The 24,082-nt window shown below is 41.1% G+C and overlaps 1 protein-coding gene across 1 annotated transcript in view; it reads right to left on the reverse strand.

The window, feature by feature from the left end:
- Window positions 1–24,082, reverse strand: part of LOC130362620 (proton-coupled folate transporter-like) — a 752,995-nt gene that overhangs the window by 201,222 nt on the left and 527,691 nt on the right. The window contains exon 4 of the mRNA XM_056567415.1: window positions 1,250–1,347. Coding sequence (XP_056423390.1) covers window positions 1,250–1,347 — 98 coding nt within the window. The remainder of the gene's footprint in view (window positions 1–1,249; window positions 1,348–24,082) is intronic.

A 24,082-nucleotide genomic window follows, 5' to 3' on the forward strand; every position in this document is an offset into this window, starting at 1 on the left:
ATAGGTGCACGCAGCGGCTGGTCCCAGGTCCCGGGTCCGTATCACTAGAAGAACAGATTTGCTACAGCACACGGAGTAGTATCAAGTGGTTTATTTCATTCCAATTGCTACGTTTAAACCGCACATGCGGCCTTTTTCAAGCACAAGTGAACAGTGACCATCGAGCAAGTTATATATGGTGTTCAATAAAACATCAATTACATAATTAAGTGTTACAGATATATAAAAAACTTACAATAAAAGTGTACAGGAGATACAATACATATAGTATCATGATTAAGTGGGTATATAATATATGTACCCATAAAGTGCATAACAGTGTATATAAAATATACATATAAAGTGCATAATAAGTTAAATAGTGCACCAGGTGAAAAATAATTAATCAAACAAATGCAGGAAGGAGAGTAGGCGGAATCTCGAGGCACTCACCCAATCAAAAAGAAGGATGTATAGATATCCTATAGACATCGTCACACCCGCATGAGAAGCGGCGTGGTATAATGTATGTACAGCGGCATTGCGGCGCAGCAGCAGCGCGTGCTTGTCGCTGTACTTCCGGGAATAGGGCGGCAGCCAATGGGATAACGCCACGTAGGGCCACATGATCAAAAAAAGGGTGACGCCTCATGAAGTCACATGACTAGAGAGATGTTCACGTGACATACACGGACGCGCCTGCGCACGGCAAAGAGAATAGAGCCTAAATCTAGTAAGTATATATATATATATATATATATATATATATATATATATATATATCATGCCACCCAGTCTGCTGGAAATAATATTTTTGTAATAAAACAGTCATATTGGAGCTCTTCAGAAGACTGAGAAAGCTGAGTGACACACAGTGCACAGTACAAGACTCACAGTCCTTTCTCAGATTTCTCATACCTTTGAAGAGAATATCTGTCTGGTAAAGCTCAAATCCCCTCTCCCTGCCTCTGCAATAACTATTCTCTCCACCTGTCTGCTGAAAGCATTCATGTTGGAGTTCTTCAGGAGACTGGAAAAGCTGGGTTAGGGTTAGTTTAACTATTCTATATTTTTAGTTGACAAATAAGTACCATGTGTACCAAGATTCATCAAAATATCTCCAATATCTTCCTACTAATTATGTACATTGATTTGTTATGGCATTTGTCAACAATTTTCACTTTTTACAGTGTAATTAATTAAAACAAAAATAAGATTTGTTTTGTTCAAATTTAGCTACAGATTTAGTTTACAGATCACTCATACTTACCGAAACAAACATTTTGGAAGCTGTGTACCAGCCATACAGCTCATTACTGAAACTTCTTGGAGGGTAACTTAAAAACATTAGTGAAATGGACTGCTCTCCTATAAAAAATAAAAACAAAAATAAACCATGTAATCTTGTAAAAATATCTAAATTTATGCATTCAGTGCAAGATAGCTTGGACATTTTTATTGGCAAAAATATTTTACTCTGTCTTCTTTCAAAATTCTACAAGTAATATCAAATTCAAGCTTATTCATACTATTCTCTGAAAAAGGATGTGGCCGTGAGCATGCAAATGACAGAAGATAACATAATGTAATAGAAAGCAAATAACATGAATTTAGCCAGGAGCATAATCCAGGACGATACCCTGTTGGAAAATTTTGGTTCCTGACATTCATGCAAATGTTACTTTGACTGTACTACCTACCCAAACATTAAAGAAGTTATCCAGGATGAGAAAACAGTTTTTTTTTTTTTTTGCCCAAAAACAGTGACATATTTATCCTCTTGGTTTTGTGTGGTATTGCAGCTCAGTTCCATTAAAGTAAATACATTTTTAATACTTTGTAATTATTTGTAATGGTGCAGTTTTTGAAAGAAATTGACAATTTTTTTTTTATCTCTAAATAACTTGTTTTAATGAAGACAACATCCATCCCTTTATGGTAATAGTAATGCTTAAAGGGGTACTCCCGTGGAAAACTTTTTTTTATTTAATCAACTGGTGCCAGAAAGTTAAACAGATTTGTAAATTACTTCTATTAAAAAATCGTAATCCTTACAGTACTTTTTAGCTGCTGAATACTACAGAGGAAATGGTTTTCTTTTTGGAACACAGAGCTCTCTGCTGACATCATGACCACAGTGCTCTCTGCTGACACCTCTGTCCATTTTAAGAACTGTCCAGAGTAGGAGAAAATCCCCATAGCAAACATATCCTGCTCTGGACAGTTCCTAAAATGGACAGAGATGTCAGCAGAGAGCACTGTGATCATGATGTCAGCAGAGAGCTCTGTGTTCCAAAAAGAAAACAATTTCCTCTGTAGTATACAGACTCTAAAAAGTACTGGAAAGATTAAGATGTTTTAATAGAAGTAATTTAAAAATCTGTCTGGCACCAGTTGATTAAAAAAAAAAAAAAAAAAAAAAGGTTTCCATGGTAGTGGTAGAGATGAGAAAACTTTTCAAAAGTTAGGTTCTGCTGGTTTGAAAAAATCTGGTAAAAAGTTCTGGTTTTGATCTAACTAGTTCTATCTGAACCTGTGCTTCAACAATAGCCCAATAACGTGTATTAAACTGTCTAAGAACCTAGGAGTGTTTCTATGTGTTTTTGAGCAGATTATAGACAAGGTTCACTTACGGCAACATGTAAGGCTATTGGTAAATGAATGGTACCTGTGGTAAAATTAAAAATAATCTTAAAATGTATCTTAAATCCTTAAAATGAATGTGCTAAAATTATCCCTTTATGGAGGCAGATGCCTGCCAGTGTTAATATGCACACAGAGGTATCAAAATAAGCAATGGCTTTTTTTCAAAGTGCTCCAAAAATTATCTATTTTTGGCAGTAGTAACAGGTTTTGTGTCTGGAAAATAATATAGCAGTGGCTTTTTACAAAAGGTGAAAAATGATTCAAATTTTGGGGTGTAGGAACAAGATTGTCATCCTAGTGAGTGTCAGTATTGGCAGCTCAGTAATTTTTTACGCTTAGTGTAAAAAACATAAAACTAAAAAACAAACAAAAATACTGGCATGCTTAAAGGGGTACTCGTGAGAACTGAACTTGTCAGATACTTATCCACAGGATATGGGATAAGTGTCTGATTGTGAAGGGTCTTCCAGTACAGGCCCATGCTACTTACCTGTCCTCGGCGCATTACAGCCCCCACTAAAACAAATGAAGGTCCACTCAGTCAATCACCTGCTGAGGTGGAATATTGCTGAGTGGGCTGTCACTTGCTCTCGTCCAGGAAGGTGGGGGCCGAAGCACACTGAAGATGGGTAAGAAACTGGGCCTCATAAGGGAGATTGTGGGGGCTATAACATCACTCCTATACTGCCTCTTGATTCAGTGGAAGAGCTGTTTGAACAGCAGTATGGGATTCTCTGAGGCCATGTGACATTATGGGATTCTCTGAGGCCATGTGACATTATGGGATTCTCTGAAGCCATGTTGCTTATGTTATTTTAGCAGGTTTTGCCAAACTGCCTGAAGTTTTAGTCATAGCCAAACTAAACTTTTAGCAAAGTTGTGAACAATCTTGGGCTCTATGGCTTTTGTTTTACTAATTTCTTCTTAAGGGCAATGATCTTTTTCAGCATGATATTGCATCCTACAAAACTGTCTTAACAAAAATATAGAAATGCATGACACATAGTCTAGGTGTTAAAGGGGTATTCTGGGCAACAACATCTTATCCCCTATCGAAAGGATAGGGGAGAAGATGTCTGATCTTGGGGGGCCCGCCGTTGGGACCCCCCGCGATCTCCCTGCAGCAGCTGCATCTGCAGTTTCGGAAACCGCCGTGGCTTCCGAGATGGGGACGGGACATCACGCCACGACCCTTCCATTCATTTCAATGGGAGGGGTTGTATTGGCCGCAACGCCCCCTCCCATAGAAATGAATGGAGGGGGCGTGGCTTGACGTCACGTCCCCGACTCAGAAGCCCAGCAGTTTCCGATTGCCCCTGCTGCAGGGAGATCGCGGGGGGTCCCAGCGGGGGGTCTAAGCGGCGGACCCCGTGATCAGACATCTCATCCCTTATCCTTTCGATAGGGGATAAGATGTTTTTGCCTGGAATACCCCTTTAACTTGGCCTCCAAGTTTTCCAGATCTCAGTGCGATTGAGCATTTGTGGCTGTTTATGAAACTATAGAGGCCTCACTTTGCAACTTACAGAACTAAAATGATCTGCTGACCAATATCTTTATGCCAGATACAACAGATACCTCCAAAGTACATGCTTTGACAGGTCAGTGATGTTTTGACAGCATAAGGATCAACTACACAATAATATCTTTATGGTTTGTTTCTATTATATCTATTTTGTCCTTATTTTGTCATTATTTCCCAGAATTTACAGGTGCAGACTAATTTCTTAGACATCAGTGCACAGCAGCATTTCAACTATTTATCTAGTGAAAGCCCTTACAGTTTTCAGAGGAAAGAGTAGATTTACTTTATTTTTAATATATATATATATATATATATATATATATATATATATATATATATTAAAAATAGTCTTGCTTGGCATAAAATCCCGATCAGTTTTTATATTCCTTAACAGGAGCTAAGCTGATACCAGAGAACATTACCTGAAAATGGGATGTAATGAGCTGCTTTGCATGTTCCCCTACCCAGAATGCTGCGGAGTGCTTAATGGCCTTCTGAAGCTCCGTTACACCAGGAGTGGTGGCCTCGCCCTGAGGTAAATACTCAACCCCTTTAGCTGCTCTCAGGCCTCTTACCCCAGCCAAGCCAGATCGCCCTGCTCTGTACTGACGAGTGGCAAAAACCACGAATTAGCTGTCTGCTGATGGGTAGAAACTTCCCTTTTGGGGAGTAGTCTGGCTTGGCATAAAATCCTGATCAACTTTTTATATTCCTTAACAGGAGCTAAGCTGATACCAGGGAACATTACCTGAAAAGGTGATGTAATGAGCTGCTTTGCATATTCCTATATATATATATATATATATATATATATATATATATTATTTTTATTATTATTATTATTATTATTTTTTTGCTGAATGCATTCAAGAGATGATAATTGATTAATCCAAATCTGCCTTGTTCCTCTAGGGTTAGGTATTGTTGCAAGCGTTTTCCACAGCTCATTATTTTCAGTAACCTTCTACAGGACTTACTCTTTGGTAAAGAAAGAAACAATTATTGATTCACAAGCCAGCATTCTGTTGCCTGTGGGCATTAAATATTTATGAAAATATAAGTCAATTTTTCTCAACCATTCAGATGAATACAATAATGCAGGTTCACTTCTGCTAACTTTCTCATGGATGAACAAAATTGTGACCGAAGTGTCCCATAGCTTCACATAGATATGGAAATGTTATTTGTTGTAGATTATTTCTAATCTTAATTTTTATGTCATTGGCAACTGACGATGTAACAGCATTTTAGGATTTTACCTACATGTTTACCTAGTATAGTAGGTATGGGCCTACTAATTCAACCAGGTGCAAGTTCTGCCAAGACATTAGAGGGGAATTTATTTAAGACCAGTATTTTACATTTTGTTGTTAAGGAATAGTTTAATGGAGCAAGTTAAATCAATTATATTAAGAAGTATAGACCTGTGAATACATTTGTCACAATACTAAACTATTACATTGACTTAAATAGGAGTTTCAGGGCTAAACCATACTAAAAAGAAGTGACATGTCATGTCTGTTTAGTATGTTTCCCAAACTCTTATTGAAGACAATGGGAGCAGGGTTTGGTGCACTGAACATGCTATTGTGGACACAGAAATCATTGCATTGGTTCTATTAAAAACAGCATGTTTTATGCCCATGTGAACACACTCTAAAACTAAAACAATATAAAAACTGGGACAAAAAGCTTTTTGAGTACATGTCTGTTTATAAATAGCATATGCATCTGATCTTTTAATGTCATTTTCTTTAAGGTTGCCAGTTTTGGAGTCCTAATTTGTCAAAATAATTTCACCAAATTTATTAAAGGGGTACTCCGATGGAAAACTTTTTTTTTTTAAATCAACTGGTGCCAGAAAGTTAAACAGATTTGTAAATTACTTCTATTAAAAAATCTTAATCCTTACAGTACTTATCAGCTGCTGAATACTACAGAGGAAATTATTTTCTTTTTGGAACACAGAGCTCTCTGCTGACATCACGAGCACAGTGCTCTCTGCTGACACCTCTATCCATTTTAAGAGTAGGAAAAAATCCCCATAGAAAACATATGCTGCTCTGGACAGTTCCTAAAATGGACAGAGATGTCAGCAGAGAGCACTGTGGTCATGATGTCAGCAAAGAGCACTGTGTTCCAAAAAGAAAATAATTTCCTCTGCAGTATTCAGCAGCTAACAAGTACTGGAAGTAGTAAGATTTTTAATAGAAGTACTTTACAAATCTACTTAACTTTCTATAAAAATAAAAAAAAGTACCCCTTTAAGCTAAAAATGTCAGACAGTCTATGTGAGGTTACAGTAGTCATAGACAGTTTAATATAACAGTAATCTACAACCATGCAAATACATAAGGGTTTTTTTTGTTCTGCATTCATAGTTGCAGTAGGCACTGGCAGGGATGGGATGTGTGGTAGGCAGAGTAGGCAGCTGCCTAGAGTACTATTTTGCTGGGGGTTGCAATTTATGAATAAATAAAAATTACTCAAACCAATTGGATACGTTCTTTGACCATGTTGCAAGCATTGTGTGATGCACACTTCCCATTAGTTTGCCAGAGGCTACTTTAAGGCCCTATAAAATAGTTTTATGATCAAATTCACAGACCAGGAAAAGGATGTGTATTCTGAAAACCTGGTCAAAAGAATTAAAATGGCTGCTCCTGGTATTAGGTTAAGAATTTTATGATATAATAATATATAAAAAGTCAAATAATATGGTCAGTTAGTAAAGAAGGACTAAGAGAATTAGCCAATATTTAGTCAAGAACAATGGAACCCTTATTTCCCTTCTCCCAAATGCTGTCACAATTTTAACTGGTATTTAAACTCAAACCTATTATTTCCCTGGAATAAAACATTCATTCAGAATTCTAGCCAGTTAAAAATAATTGCACGGATAATTTAACTGTATCACTGCTAATGAAACTTGGCTTTTTTCAGAAGAAAGTAACTTGTTAGTCTGAGGAATGAAGAAATATTCAAGCATCCATTTCATGTAATGAGACAGACTCGAAATCAATTTTGCTGCGGTTCAGCACTTTGCCATTATGGAAAGGTTTGCTCTAAATACAATGACATCTGAGACCAGCTCTAAAAGTCTTTTGTGCAGTCATATAGAAAACCAAAAAACAAAGTTTAATTACATAAAACAATTTACATAATTTGTGGAATGAATAATGTATGCAAAGCAGTTTATGGAACTACTCAAAAGTACAAAGCTCTAATTTCAGGTGCCGCAATGATGATCAGGAAAAATCATAGAATGAGGACTGGTCATTAAAATGAAGTGAGAGCAATAGCGGTTCACTGCTGCAGTAAGTTAAAAAGAAACAAAGAACTCTAACTGGACCCCCACCAGTTCACTGCTTCCCCATATTCTAATAGTTTTTCTGCGCTATTGCTAGAAGCAATTACTTGATTCCCCACACCAGAAAGCATTAAAGTATATGGATATGGCTCTTTGGTAGAAAGAACTCATTACTGGGAGAAAATTTTTACTAAATGGTCAAATTCAAGTCTCAAAATGCACTATATCAGATTATATGACACATCTTTGGAGAAATAAAAAAAAAATTCCTGTGTTTTGGCACATCAATTAGACTGGAGTGTAGATATGAATTGAATGTATTCATAGAAACAACGCATTTCGACCTTGGACTAGGGTCTTCATCAGATTACCTGGTTACCAGGTAACCTGATGAAGACCCTAGTCCAGGGTCGAAACAAGTAGTTTGTATGAATAAATTTAATTGATATCTACACTAATTGATTCCCCAGAATACAGGAAAACATTTTTTATTTCTCTGAACATTTATTGTACCGGAAGTGGAGACTCCCGAACCATGTTGTTCCTGAGACTGCTCATAGGAGATACTCTCTCCACAATCTATTGTAGATGTTGTGCCCTCAACACAACACCATTTGGTAAGCGCGACTGTTATCATTTTATCCTGCCCTGCACATTTCTGATGGACTTCACTAGGGGCACAACCGGGTCTCTTTCTTCTTTCTATTCATATATGAAAAATCTGGAACATCTAAATTTAGACCGACTATTAGTTGGCTTACAGCAAACCAGAATTGTGTGGCAAAATGTTGGTGCAAATTTTGGTGCATTTAGACCATATTCAATTTAACTAGAACCACATGCCGAATACAGTTATGGACTCTTATTTATGAGGCTTAAAATCTATAGGTGAAATAATTTATATGTATGTTTTTTAAATAGTATATAGTAGCATAATTTTGGTCAAGACACAATGTTGGGTTACTCAAGTTTGACCACCTTTGTTAGGAGGAACTGCTGTTTAAGCTTTAGTTAAGAACTTTGTATAATGTAAACAATACTGTATATTAAACAATACTTTATATTAATTCATTGGTTTACCATTTCAATCATCCTGCTTTGTTTATTTACGTATTTGTTTATTTACTTATTTTTTTGCTTTCCTTCAAACTATATATTTAGATCTGAGAGAGACATTAACATTCATAGACATTATAGATAAACAGACCCATCAGAATCCAACAATCCCTTACAAAGAAAACCTCTTCCAGTAAAAATTCACTTAGATGTTGCAGACAGCAATGCTATTTATGATGTCTAAGTGAAGGGGTTAAAATGCTTCTATAAAAATATATACATTTCTTAAAAACAAAAGCACAGTGAAAAGATCCTACATATCTCTTCCTAATTTAGAATACAGTTTCTGACTCATTTTAATACTTGCTTTTGTGGTGCCTTCGAAAATCTATTTCAAACAGTTTATAATCTTTCATCTAAAAGAAAGACAATTTCCTCTGAATTTACTTTTACATGCTTTTACAAACCCAATCCATTTTCGAAAAGAAGGCAACATATTTCAAAAATATATTGCCGTATCATGCAGAAAAAATTCTTTCATATCATTTTCCTGATACTTGAAAGAAGATACAGTTTAAATCATGCATATGGGAATGTTTATTTTTTAATGTTAAGATGTGTATTTTAAATTTTTTTCCTTTTTGGTAGCAGTTATTGGAAACAACCGGAAATGCATATATGGAAGCAAATCCGACTGATGAAAGGAATCACTCTTTTTTTCGGAATGCTCACATATGTGCATTATCCATGCCGAATGTCAGTGAAGCCCAGATTCACCTAGGATGCATGCCTTTTTAACTCTAAGCTTCTTTTTAGAGATGGAGGGGAAGTTAGGCTGGGCTCACATATATCAGTTGCCGGACACATTTTCCCTCTGGTGTGCATCGGAGGGAAACTGATGCTAGAACTGATCCCATTAATTTCAATGGGAAAGTCCACAATCATCCAGCATCTCAATTTTGATGCCGGATGGTTGGACACCCCAGAGGGCACTGCCATCCAGAAACATTGGACACACAAGTTGTGTAAGTTGCGTAAAGATATAGGCTGAGTTCACCTATGCCGGATGCTGGACACATGTGAACCCAGCCTTAGAGAGTCATAACCCCATAAGTTATGAAATGTTATGTCTGTATTTCAGAGTTGTCACAAAGTTAAAGAAAATAAATGAGAAACAGGAATTGGAATAAAAGAAAAAAGAAATGACTAAAATGACTAGAAAATACCTACTAAACCCTCTGCTGCTTCTGTGCTAATTCTCTGATGGTTCCCACTGGGCTTTTCATCTCATTTAAAATGTTGTTCAAACCTGAATTGCTTATGATTTTTGGATGGATCTAATACAGGAATAGGCATGACTGGCAGAGACAGCAGTCACTGCTCCTGTTCTTTTTAAGTAACCAGGCTTACAATGTTTGCCTGCCTGGCCAGCTCCTAAATAGCTAGGCTTAACTGTCACTGAAGTGCCTCCAAGGAAAATCTCAATTGGGGCCTGACCTAAGTCATAAGTAGGGAATAGGTAAGCATTTTAACATTCTCCTAAAGGTAGAGGAGTCGCTGCACCTTTACATTAGCCTGCAATGCATTATGCATCACTGCTTACTGCTACAAAGAGGTAAGTAGTGATGCATAGCATAGTCAGTAAAATTCCTAAACAGCCTGGTCTGAGAATTCTGCACCCAGCCCATTGGGTATTCCCTGCACAGTAGGCATGCAGCATTTGTAGCTTCCATAGAGTTGTAGCAGAGGGTGCCATGGAAACTATGTGGCAAGCTGTGACTTTTGTCAGTTTGACAGTAGCGCCTGCTTCTCAACAGTGCCTGCTTCTCTTAGGCTGCATTTACACCACGTTTTTTACATACGGGTGCCGGATCCGGCGGGGGAAGGGGCAAACTGGGCGCTCCCGTACCCCAGCCAGATCAGCCCGTGACTCCGTTTACTTTAATGAGCCGACCGGAGTCAAACGGTGACTCCGTTGGCTCAGTTTTGACCCGTATGCAGTTTCCTGACCGGACCTAAAACCGTAGTATACTACAGTTTTAGGTCCGGTCCAGAACCCCATACGGGGCAAAACTGAGCCGACCGCAGTCACCGCTTGACTCCGGTCGGCTCATTAAAGTAAACGGAGTCACGGGCTGATCCGGCTGGGGTACGGGAGAGCCCAGTTTGCCCCTCCCCCCGCCGGATCCGGCACCCGTATGTAAAAAACGTGGTGTGAATGCAGCCTTTCACTCACTGGGTGTTCTGTACCTGACCTAATCAATGACTTAAAGGGGTTCTCCAGTGCTTAGACATCTTATACCCTATCCAAAGGATGGGGCATAAGATGCCTGATCGCGGGAGTCCCGCTGCTGGGGACCCCGGTGATCTTGCACGCGGCACCCTGTTTGTAATCAGTCCCTGGAGCGTGTTCGCTCCGGGTCTGATTACCGGCGACCACAGGGCTGACGGCGTGTGACGTCACGCCTCCACCCTCGTGTGATGTCACGCTCCGCCCCTGAATGCAAGCCTATGGGAGGGGGCGTGAAGGCTATCATGCCCCCTCCCGTAGGCTTGCATTGAGAGGCAGAGCGTGATGTCACACGGGGCGGAGGCATGATGTCACACACCGCCGGCCCTGTGGTCGCCGATAATCAGACCCGGAGCAAACACGCTCCGGGGACTGATTACAAACAAGGTGCCGCGTGCAAGATCACGGGAGTCCCCAGCGGCGGGACTCCCGCGATCAGACATCTTATCCCCTATCCTTTGGATAGGGGATAAGATGTCTAAGCACCGGAGAACCCCTTTAAAACACTTAGGATATCATAAAGGGGTTATAATTGTTTAACAATATAGGGCTGGTATCTCATCATTTCATTCTGTCAAAACGTCCGTTTTTTTAAATTCTTTTTTGGGAAATTTACAATTAGAATAGGATGCAACAGGGCAAAAAAAAATGATGCAGATTCATTTTGCCTGTCCTATTAAGAACAGGGTCCAGCTGATGATATTTATTTATTTATTTATTTTTTAGAAATTGATGGCAACAGGAGGCAAAAGGATAGGAAGTTTGAAAGGTATAATTGCTTCTAAACTTGAAAGAAAAAAACATTTTGACAGGAAACAAAAAGTGTAATGTGAAAACAGCCTTGTTTTGACCTGGTATTAAATGACTGCATGCACATTTGGTCTATGTTTTCTGGTATTATTGCATTACACTGCCACTTAGAATTTGTATGTTATATTAACATGTTAAGGATACAGGGCGTACCAGTACGCCCTGCGCCTTCTGCCACAACATAACGTGTGGTCATAGGCTGACCCCGCTTCATATCGGGTCGGTCCTGACACCTAGCAATGGGCCGTGGTAATAATGGACATCACCGATTGCAGTGATCTCCGGTATAAACCCCTTAGACGTGGAGATCAAAGTTGTAAAAATGTAAAAAAATACATCCCAGCAGCTCAGTTGGGCTGATCAGGACCACAGCGGTGAAACCGCGGTGTCCTGATCAGCTGAGGACACACGAGGAGGGTTTCTACCTTCTTGCTCCATGACTGAGATCCATGCTGGAGCAATGGAGCACTAATAACACTGATCAATCATATGCTATGGCATAACATTAATCGATGTATGCAATCAATGTATTGCATGTTATAGTCCCCTATGGGGGCTATAACAGTGTAAAAAAAAAAGTGTAAAAAAGGAAAGGACATGCTCTGTCTCTAAGAGTGTGTCATCCCCCTTTCAGAGCTTGGATAAGTTATCATTTCGTTATACTGTATGTGCATAAACAACTCCTATTTTACTGCAATTACATCATTACTTTGCCCCTCCATGTCCTTCACCTAATGGATCTATCTTCATGATCTGAATAAATCCACATCTTCAAGTTTATATAGTGGGTGAGTGCAGTATATCTATTTTTCTTCTTCTCCGTCATTTTTATGGACTATCGAATTTATACCTGCACCCCCAGGTATTACTTATACCTGAAGCTCCAGGATTAAACCTCCACAAACTGTTCTTATATGGTTGTTACTTAGGGAGTTCAGTCACTGGTGCCACTCATTTCTCTTCACTTGGATTGATACATCATTACTTTGCTATGCATACATCACCTTTACATTTATACATTACTACACCAGGCAACGCTGTTGGATGCACTTTGCATACAGCACCATGCCTTGTACATGTTATTGTGCTATCACATGCAACATAGTGCTGTTACATGCATCACTGTCCTACATCATGTGTCACTGTGCGTTACATGCATCACTATGCTATTACATGTATCACTGAGCTACATCATGTGTCACTGTGCATTACATGCATCACTATGTTACATGCGTCACTATCCTATTACATATGTCACTATGCTATTACTTCATCACTGTGCTGTTACATGTGTTACTGTGCTACATCATGTGTCACTATGCTATGACATGCATCACTATGCTATGACATGCGTGAAAACAAGCCAGAAACATAACAAGAACATAGAACTCTATAATAACTCAGATAAACACAAAACAGATTAAGTTCAGAGGGCACAGATCAGTGAGTAGCACAGAGGACACTATAGACCAATGGTAAAGCACAGAGGAAAAAACTAACTAAGTGATCATGTACTCTATGATCAGTGCATGCACAAAAACTCCAAGGATCTGAAATCAAGAACTAATAAACATATAGGCCCTCATTTACTGTTGCAAACCCGACACGTTTTGTCGGGTTGTGCACCAGATTCTGTCGCATTGCGCCAGAAATTCTGTCTGCACCAGATTTTGCGCCAGAATTGAAAAAACCCTGAGTAATTTTGCTAAGAAAATCAGAAAAAAGGAGCGTGGCCATCGGGAAAAGGGGGCGTTGTCTCTGAAAAGGGGCATATTCCTGACATTTTCACAAAATCCCAACATATTTACTAAGGTTTCCACATAAAATGTGGAGGATTTGAGTTGAGGAAAGCCCGACACATCAGAGCATGTGTAAAAAAAGCAAAGTGTAAGGAAAGTGGAAAATGTAGGGAAACCTTAGTAAATACCATGGAAAATAAATTGTAGGGAATTAAAACCCACAAAGAAACCTACACAACACTCTTAGTAAATGAAGGCCATAGAGTTCACAACACCAGACAAGGAAAACGGATGAGTCAACATGGACTCCAGAAACAATCCCAGAGAAAACCTGCAGTAGGCACAGGAATGTCTTGACACCAAAACTCAATTTCCCAGAGTCAAACATGGAAAGGTAAACGGAATCTATCGCTAAACCAAAATAATCACAATCCCTAAACCTCCAGTAGACACAGGAATCAGTCCCCATAGACCAGTAACAGGGATATCTAGTTGCAACTCAGAAAAATTGATACAACAGGATATAATTATAGAACACTGTTCACACTGAACCCAAAACAGGGAATAAATATAGAACACTGTTCATACTGAACACAAGACAGGAAAACGGATGACTCTAAACAGACTCCAGGAACAAACAGGAATATAGCATAATCCCTTAGAAAACCTTTGGAAGACACAGTAATAACAATACCCCCTAAGTCCCCCACACAAAGGTAAACGGAATCTATTGCTAAACCAAAATATTCACAATGCCTAAACCTCCAGTAGACACTGGAATGAATCTCCCAGAGTCCCCATGGACCAATAACAGGGATATCTAGTTACAACTCAGAAAAATTGATACAACAGGATATAATTATAGAACACTGTTCACACTGAACCCAAAACAGGGAATAAATATAGAACACTGTTCATACTGAACACAAGACAGGAAAACGGATGAGTCTAAACAGACTCCAGGAACAAACAGGAATATAGCATAATCCCTTAGAAAACCTTTGGAAGACACAGTAATAACAATACCCTCTGAGTCCCCCACACAAAGGTAAATGAAATCTATCGCTAAACCGAAATCATCACAATCCCTAAGGGCATGTTCACACTGAGTAATTGGGGCAAAAACCAAGCAGAAATTTTCTGCCTCAAAATATTGTTACTTTTCCACAAGAGCTCACAGAGGTTTTGCGCACAATTTTGCGCAGAATTGGCGCAGAATTCCGCGCGGAATTCCGCGCAGAAATGCAGGTTTCATGCGGAGGAGGAGTATCAAGTATTTCTATTCATAAATTTATTTTTTTCATGAAGAAATTCTGCGCGATTTCTGCGCCAATCTCGCACGAATTCCGTGCCAATTCCGCGCCAATTCCACGCCAATTCCGCGTGGAGATGCTTCTGACTGAAAAAAAACAAACTGATCTCTATGGGAGAACGACGCTGATTCCGCCCGAAAGAAAGAACATGTTCTTTCTTCAAGCGGAACAGACTTCCTCGTCAGAATTCTGCTTGAGGAAATTCCTCAGTGTGAACTGAGGGACAGAAATTCTGTACAACTCTATGGGGATTTCATTGCTGAATGATTTGGAGAGGAAAAAGCAAGCAGATTACTCGTGGAAATTCCTCTCCAATTCCTCATTTCTGGTCAGAATTTCTGGTCAGAATTTCTGCTGGAGATCGAGCTGGCGGCACTTGGACTGCACGGACTACATTGCCGTCCCCATAGATGGCAATGCATTTCTGAGCAGATCTCCCAAAAAATCCACCCAGAAGTGCATTGCAGTCTATGGGGGTAGCAATGCAGTCTGCTCGGTCCTAGCGCCACCGGCTCGATCTCAAGCAGAAATTCTGACCAGAAATTCCACAGTGTGAACCCAACCTAACAGGGATATCTGGTTATGGAAACACAGAAAAGGGATACAAGAGAAAACACAGTGTGAACAGATACATAGTAGAAAGGACATACAAATAATAAAACCGACTATACAAACACGGATTAAAATCTACTATGAGCATGCTATCTAACCATGGGTAAAAGCCCAGAACATATCAAAGATAAATGCCAGGTGCATGCTAAAACAGAGATAGTAGATTAAAAGCTCAAACAAGGAGTGTTTCACCAAAGGCTCCATAGCAGCATGTCAGCAACAAACAGGAACTCAAGTAAAGATGTCAATCTGTAATTACCATCACAGAGGCTAGACTGAGCTGATCTTAAGTAGACACACCTTAAGAGCAAAGGCTTTAACTATTCCCTGACCAGGGTACATAAAATTGTTCAAACACAACCAAATCCAATAGCTGTGTGTGAACACAGGCCAAGACAAACATGACAGCCCCCACATTCAGCAGGATTATTTTGTTCATTCATCTTGTTGTTTCCCTGTTACAATAGATTTTCTGTCATGTTTTCAGCTAGATATAGCAACTAGGTTTAGTACATCTTCAGGCTAACATATTTGTATTGCTGTTTCTCATGTACACAGGCTTTTTTGTTAGCTTCATTTTAACGGTTCACATGTTCTTGGAACAGTCTAGACTATCACGATAGCATTGTGTCTGTTCAGGTATCTTAGTGTAAGTTCAAGTTTGTCACGGAGGTTTCACTGCTATGCTGTGTGCTTAGGATGCATGTTACTGTGTTACTCATAATTTATCACGTACACAACCAATTCACATGTAAACTGTGTAGGTACCTGTGTATGAGTGCAGGCATGTGGGTATTCGCTGCACTTTCAGGTTTGATACACTCAGGCCTTGTTTGTTTCCTAAACTCTCTTCATATCATCATGACTGTTTTTTCATATTCAGGTCCACTGGCTTAGGCTATCATGTTTTTTAGCAGTTGATTTAGCATTGCAGTTGTGTTTATGTTTTTTAGATCGATTATGTTTAGGCTGTTGCATATGATGGTTGGTTCGGTACTGTTGTCTTTAGACTGTCATAACTGCTTTTGGTCAGGTCTTGTCTTCTGTTGACTAGATTGTCAGGGATGTCATTACTGTTATGTGTCTCGTTTTTTCAGGTCTGTTTCGCCTGCAGGCACAATGTTTACATAACCCCTTCAGGACGGAGCCCATTTTGGCCTTAAGGACCGGAGCGTTTTTTGCACATCTGACCACTGTCACTTTAAACATTAATAACTCTGGAATGCTTTTACTTATCATTCTGATTCCGAGATTGTTTTTTCGTGACATATTCTACTTTAACATAGTGGTAAATTTTTGTCGATACTTGCATCCTTTCTTGGTGAAAAATCCGTAAATTTGATGAAAAATTTGAAAATTTTGCATTTTTCTAACTTTGAAGCTCTCTGCTTGTAAGGAAAATGGATATTACGAATACATTTTTTTTGGTTCACATATACAATATGTCTACTTTATGTTTGCATCATAAAATTGACGTATTTTTACTTTTGGAAGACACCAGAGGGCTTCAACGGTCAGCAGCAATTTTCCGATTTTTCACAAAATTTTCAAACTCAGTATTTTTCAGGGACCAGTTCAGGTTTGAAGTGGATTTGAAGGGTCTTCATATTAGAAATACCCCATAAATGACCCCATTATAAAAACTACACCCCCCAAAGTATTCAAAATGACATTCAGTCAGCGTTTTAACCCTTTAGGTGTTTCACACGAATAGCAGCAAAGTGAAGGAGAAAATTCACAATCTTCATTTTTTACACTTACATGTTCTTGTAGACCCAATTTTTGAATTTTTACAAGGGGTAAAAGGACAAAATTTGTACTTGTATTTGTAGCCCAATTTCTCTCGAGTAAGCACATACCTCATATGTCTATGTAAAGTGTTCGGCGGGCGCAGTAGAGGGCTCAGAAGGGAAGGAGCGACAAGGGGATTTTGGAGAGTACGTTTTTCTGAAATGGTTTTTGGGGGGCATGTTACCTTTAGGAAGCCCTTATGGTGCCAGAACAGCAAAAAAAAAAACACATGGCATACCATTTTGGAAACTAGACCCCTCGGGGAATGTAACATGGGATAAAGTGAACCTTAATACCCCACAGGTGTTTCACGACTTTTGCAAATGTAAAAAAAAAATAAAAATTTTTTACCTAAAATGCTTGTTTTCCCAAAAATTTTTTTTTTTAAAAAGGGTAATAGCAGAAAATACCCCTAAAAATTTGAAGCCCAATTTCTCCCGATTCAGAAAACACCCCATATGGGGGTGAAAAGTGCTCTGCTGGCGCACTACAGGTCTCGGAAGAGAAGGAGCAAATTTTGCTCTGGGGGCATGCCGCATTTAGGAAGCCCCTATGGTGCCAGGACAGCAAAAAAAAACCCACATGGCATATCATTTTGCAAACTAGACCCCTCGGGGAACGTATCAAGGGGTTAAGTGAACCTTTATACCCCACAGGTGTTTCACGACTTTTGGATATGTAAAAAAAAATGTTTTTTTTTTACCTAAAATGCTTGTTTTCCCAAAAATTTTACATTTTTTAAAAAGGGTAAAAGCAGAAAATACCCCCCAAAATTTGTAACACAATTTCTGTTGTTTTACAACAGCTGGAGGCTCCGTTCTGGAAACAGTGGCGTACCAGACGTTTTTCATTTTTATTGGCGAGGGGAGGGGGGCTGTATAGGGGTATGTGTATACGTAGTGTTTTTTACTTTTTATTTTATTTTTTGTGGTAGTGTAGTGTAGTGTTTTTAGGGTACAATCGCACGGGCGGGGGGTTCACAGTAGTTTCTCGCTGGCAATTTGAGCTGCAGCATAAAGTTTGCGGCAGCTCAAATTTGCAGCCAGATACTTACTGTAATCCTCCGCCCATGTGAGTGTACCCTGTACGTTCACATTGGGGGGGACATCCAGCTGTTGCATAACTACAACTCCCAGCATGCCCGTTGGCTGTCGGTGACTGCTGAGAGTTGCAGTTTTGCAACAGCTGTAGGCACACTGGTTATGTATCACTGAGTTTGTGACCTAACTCAGTGTTTCACAACCAGTGTGCCTCCAGCTGTTGCAAAACTACAACTCCCAGCATGTACGGTGCATGGTGTACGGTGACTGCTGAGAGTTGTAGTTTGCAACAGCTGGAGGCACACCGGTCGTGAAACACTGAGTTAGGTAAAAAAAAACTCTGAGTTTCACAACCAGTGTGCCTTCAGCTGTTGCAAAACTACAACTCTCAGCAGTCACCGACAGCCAACGGGCATGCTGGGAGTTGTAGTTATGCAACCAGCAGATGCACCACTACAACTCCCAGCATGCACTTTAGCTGTTTGTGCAAGCTGGGAGTTGTAGTTATACAACAGCTGAAGGTACACTTTTCCATAGAAAGAATGTGCCTCCAGCTGTTGCAAAACCATAAGTCCCAGCATGCCCATAAGGGAATGCTGGGAGTTGTGGTGGTCTGCCTCCTGCTGTTGCATAACTACAGCTCCCAGCATGCCCTTTTTGCATGCTGGGAGCTGTTGCTAAGCAACAGCTGGAGGCTGTCACTCACCTCCAACGATCCAGACGCTGCAGGTCAGTCCCGCCGCCGCCGCTGCTCCTGGGGCCCCGATCCCAACATTAACGCCGGGGATCGGGGTCCCCAGCACCCGGGTTGCACGTCCCGCACCCGCTCACGTCCTCCGGAAGAGGGGCGGAGCGGGTGCGGGAGTGACACCCGCAGCAGGCGCCCTGATTGGTCGGCCGGTAATCCGGCCGACCAATCAGGGCGATCGTGAGGTGGCACCAGTGCCACCTCACCCCTGCAGGCTCTGGCTGTTCGGGGCCGTCAGAGACGGCCCCGAACAGCCAGTAATTCCGGGTCATGGGGTCACTGGAGACCCGATTGACCCGGAATCGCCGCAGATCGCTGGACTGAATTGTCCAGCGATCTGCGGCGATCGCCGACATGGGGGGTCATAATGACCCCCCTGGGCGATATGCCGGGATGCCTGCTGAACGATTTCAGCAGGCATCCGGCTCCGGTCCCCAACCGGCTAGCGGTGGGGGCCGGAATTCCCACGGGCGTATGGATACGCCCTCGGTCCTTAAGGACTCGGAATGCAGGGCGTATCCATACGCCCTATGTCCTGAAGAGGATAAAGACCTGTCACAACCACATGCACAATGGTTTTTCAAAGACCTGTCATGACTACAGGCACGATGGTTAAGTAATGTCCTGTCACGACTATAGACACAATGGTTAAGTAATGTCCCGTCATGACTACAGGCATGATGGTTAAGTAATGTCCTGTCACAACTACAGGCTTGATGGCTTCACAATGTCCTGTCACGTCTACAAGCATGATGTTTATGCATTGTCCGGTCAGGACTACAGGCACAATGGTAAGTAATGCCCTGTCATGACTACAGGCACTATGCTAAGTAATGCCCTGTTAGAACTACAGGCACGATGGTTATGCAATGTCCTGTCATGACTACAGGCACAATGGTTACTCAATGTCCTGTCTCGACTACTGACACAATGGTTTCACAATGTTCTGTCATGATAACAGGCATGATGGTTAAGCAATATCCTGTCACGACTGCAGACACGATAGTTACGCTATGTCCTGTCACAGGCACCTTGGTATGCAATGTCCTGTCTCGACTTAAGGAACAAGGATTACACCTTACCATGTCGTGACTATAGGCACGATTTTAACTTCCACAGACTCGATGGCTACTCAAAGATATGTCATGTATAAAGCTACCATTGGTCTAGTTGAGTTCAGTTAAGTATAGAGGTAGTCAGGCTAGATTGTTTCACAGAATCTGATTCACAGAGCAATCATCGAGAAGTGTGAGTATAACTTTCTTCAAGGGTATATTGAGAATAATTGGGAGTGTAACTGTTTAACACAAATTCATTCTGTCATTGTCTCCACTTGTAGTATGTCAGGATGTTACCGTATGTTCATTTAAGCTTTCATCTCACCTACCCGCTCTGTTATATTTTGCCACTTAGATTTTAGGCTATTTGAGGTGCAACAGGAGTTCACTTTAGAGAAGGTATTCAGATAATTCTGGTTCAACATAATTTCATACAGCACCTAAGGAACAGGTATGGGTAAGTAAGTTGCTTGTCATTCATGAGGGTTACCACGTGAGTACTTCATACACAATATTACCAGGGTCACTGCATTCCAAGTACTTATTCATGTTGTTACAATTAGCATATTGTACTATGTCACTGTCCATGTTTGGTAGTCTTCAGTGGTCATATGATTACGCAAAGATCCTCACGGTACAGTTGTTAAATTTTGTTGTGTATCTTTAATTACCCTAACAGTTTGATGTTTGTCTACTTTATAGGAGTACTTTCATTAGGCAGCTAGGGCACAATTCAAGCCGCTTATTGTACTGTATATAAGGTAAGTCTTACTCAGTCATCATGCTTGGTCAACCTCAGGTCATGATTTATGCTGCACTGTAGTATAGGGGTAGTTAGGCTCGAAGCTTTCTGATAGTTGCCCTGATCACAAATGTGATTTAACCCCTTCCCTTATAAAAGTTTGAATCACCCCCCTTTTCCCATTTAAAAAAAAAAAAAAACTATGTAAATAAAAATAAACATATGTGGTATCGCCGCGTGCATAAATGTCCAAACTATAAAATGTATCAAAAATTCAACCGCACGGTCAATGGCATACATGTAAAACATTCCAAAGTCCACAATAGCATTTTTTTGGTCACTTTTCATACCATAACAAAAATTAATAAAAGGCAATCAAAAAGTTTCACCAAAAAAAATAAAAAGGGACCGATAAAAACTTCAGACCACGGTGCAAAAAACGAGCCCCATATTGCCCCATATGTGGAAAAATAAAAAAGTTATAGGGGTTAGAAGAGGACATTTTTAAACATATTTGTACATGTAATTATGATTTTTACCAGAAGTAAAACAAAACAAACCTATGTAAGTAGGGTATAATTTTGATCGTATGGACCTACAGAATAAAAATAAGGTGTTATTTTAACCAAAAAATTTAGGAGTAGAAACGAAAACCCCCCAAAATTACAAAAGGGTGTTTTTTTTTATTTTGTCCCACAAATATATATACCGTATTTATCGGGGTATACCACGCACCGGCCTATAACACGCACCCTCATTTTACCAAGGATATTTGGGTAAAAAAAGTTTTTTACCCAAATATCCATGATAAAATGAGGGTGGGTGTGTGCGTGTGTATACCCCGATATACCCCCAGGAAAGGCAGGGGGAGAGAGGCCGTCGCTGCCCGCTTCTCTCCCCCTGCCTTTCCTGGGGTCTAGAGCGCTGCTGTCGGCCCTTTTCACCCCCTGGTTATCGGCACCGCTGCTCGTTCTGTCCCCCTGACTATCGGTGCCGGCGCCGATAGCCAGGGGGAGAGAAGCGGCGCCGACAGCCAGGGGGAGAGAAGGGGCAGCGGCACCCATTGCCGGCGCCGCTGCCCCGTTGCCTCCCCCCATCCCCGGTGGCATAATTACCTGAGTCGGGTCCGCGCTGCTCCAGGCCTCCGTTGTGCGTCCCCAGCGTGGTTGCTATGCACGGCGCGGCGCTCTGACGTCATGCGCCGTGCCGTTCAGCGCATAGCAATGACGCCGGGGACGCACGACGGAGGCCTGGAGCAGCACGGACCCGACTCAGGTAATTATGCCACCGGGGATGGGGGGAGGCAACGGGGCAGCGGCGCCGGCAATGGGTGCCGCTGCCCCTTCTCTCCCCCTGTCTGTCGGCGCCGCTTCTCTCTCCCTGGCTATTGGCGCCGGCACCGATAGTCAGGGGGACAGAACGGGCAGCGGCGCCGATAACCAGGGGGTGAAAAGGGCCGACAGCAGCGCTCTAGACCCCAGGAAAGGCAGGAGGAGAGAAGCGGGCAGCGACGGCCTCTCTCCCCCTGCCTTTCCTGGGGGTGTATCGGCGTATAACACGCACACAGACTTTATGCTAAAAATTTTAGCCTAAAAAGTGCGTGTTATACGCCGATAAATACGGTAAATATTTTTTTTTGCTGTAGATTTTCTGGTAAAATGACTAATGTCATTACAAAGTACAATTGGTGGTGCAAAATACAAGCCATCATATGGGTCTGTAGGTGCAAAATTGAAAGGGTTATGTATTTTAAAATGTAAGGAGGAAAAAAACGAAAGTGCAAAAACAGAAAAAAGCTTGGTCCTTAATGGATTAATATTGCAGTGTATGGTAATGACAGTACTAGATTGTCTTCTAGTACTATTTGGCAAAGTTAGGGCAATAACATTTAGTCACCATTCTGTATTTCTCGTATGATTAGGCACTCTATGGTATGTTTTTTTTACATTGCTTAACAACAAACCTCATGAGTATATTATGCCAACAGAAGATCAGGCTAGCACTGCTCATGTGCTTAGCTAAAATAAACCTTAAGGTATCTTATTAGTATCTTACATTGAGGAAACAAATGGCAAAGGAAATAGTTGTAAAGACATTTGTATGTAGAAACAACTGTGTTTCTACATTTCATCAGCTATACAGTCAATCATGACCTTTTTAGGAGGTATCAATCTTGCTTCAAACCTATTACACACATTGATATACAATGGTCACTTTCCCTCCATTCATCTGTAACACCCTTCACAGACTACCTCTCTTAAAAAGGCAGATGATCTTGGGCAGCACCCTTTGTGCACCAGGGGATCACTGCTGCATGCAGTCAAAGATTACCCTGACTGCATCATGGGAAAGGAGGGGTACCTGAGCATTGATGTTCTATGAGCACTGATAAACATTGTCTAGGCAAGATAGTTCAGGAAGATCAGCACACTGTTTAACACCTGCTCTGCGTCTTGAGTAGGGATGTCGTGAATTGTTCGCTGGCGAACAGTTTCCGGCGAACTTAGCATGTTCGCGTTTGCATCGCCGGGCGAACATATGTGAAGTTCAATTCGCCCCCTATACTTTAACATTGCGGTAAACTTTGACCCTGTGAGTCAGAGTCAGCAGACACATTACAGCCAATCAGCAGCAGTCCCTCCCTTCCAGACCCTCCTACCTCCTCCACGGACACCATTTTACCTTCATTCGGCATGCTGCAGGCTTAGGAAGTGGAGGGACAGAGAAGCTGCTCCTGCTGTTATAGGGAAAGCGATAGCTAGGTTGCTGCTAGGTGGTGTATTCAGGGTCCACTTTACTCCTAAAGCACTAGTCTAACATCTGCTTTAAGGACAGCACCCAAAAAAGCCCTTTTTAGGGCTCAAATATCATTCCGTGTGTTTTGCAACAGCTGGAGGAACCCTGGTTGGGAGGGAACTGCTGGTTAAAAGGGGTACTCCAGAATAAAACTGAAGTTCCTTCAAGCAACTAACTACAGTATTAAAAGGGCTATAAGTTCAGTCCATGTGTCTTGCAACAGCTGGGACACAACCTGGCTGGGAGGGGACCGCTGGTTAAAAGGGGTACTCCAGTGTAAAACTTAAGTTCCTTCAAGCAACTAACTACAGTATTAAAAGGGCTATAAGTTCAGTCTGTGTGTCTTGAAACTGCTGGAGGCACCCTGGTTGGGGACCTCTGCTTAAAAGGGGAACTCCGCTGGCAACCTTTTTTGCTCATTGTCACACTAGTGCAAATCACATTTGGTCTGACAGTTGTTCAAATAAAAAATACCTTTTTTGGCTGTGAAATAAAACCAGTGCTGCCTAAAGGGGGGCTCTAACTATGTGCTGCCTAATATGGGGGAATCTATGTGCTGCCTAAAGGGAGGCTCTAACTATGTGCTGCCTAATATGGGGGAATCCATGTGCTGCCTAAAGGGGGGAT

Source organism: Hyla sarda, chromosome 3, assembly GCF_029499605.1.
Source record: "Hyla sarda isolate aHylSar1 chromosome 3, aHylSar1.hap1, whole genome shotgun sequence".
Taxonomy (NCBI): domain Eukaryota; kingdom Metazoa; phylum Chordata; class Amphibia; order Anura; family Hylidae; genus Hyla; species Hyla sarda.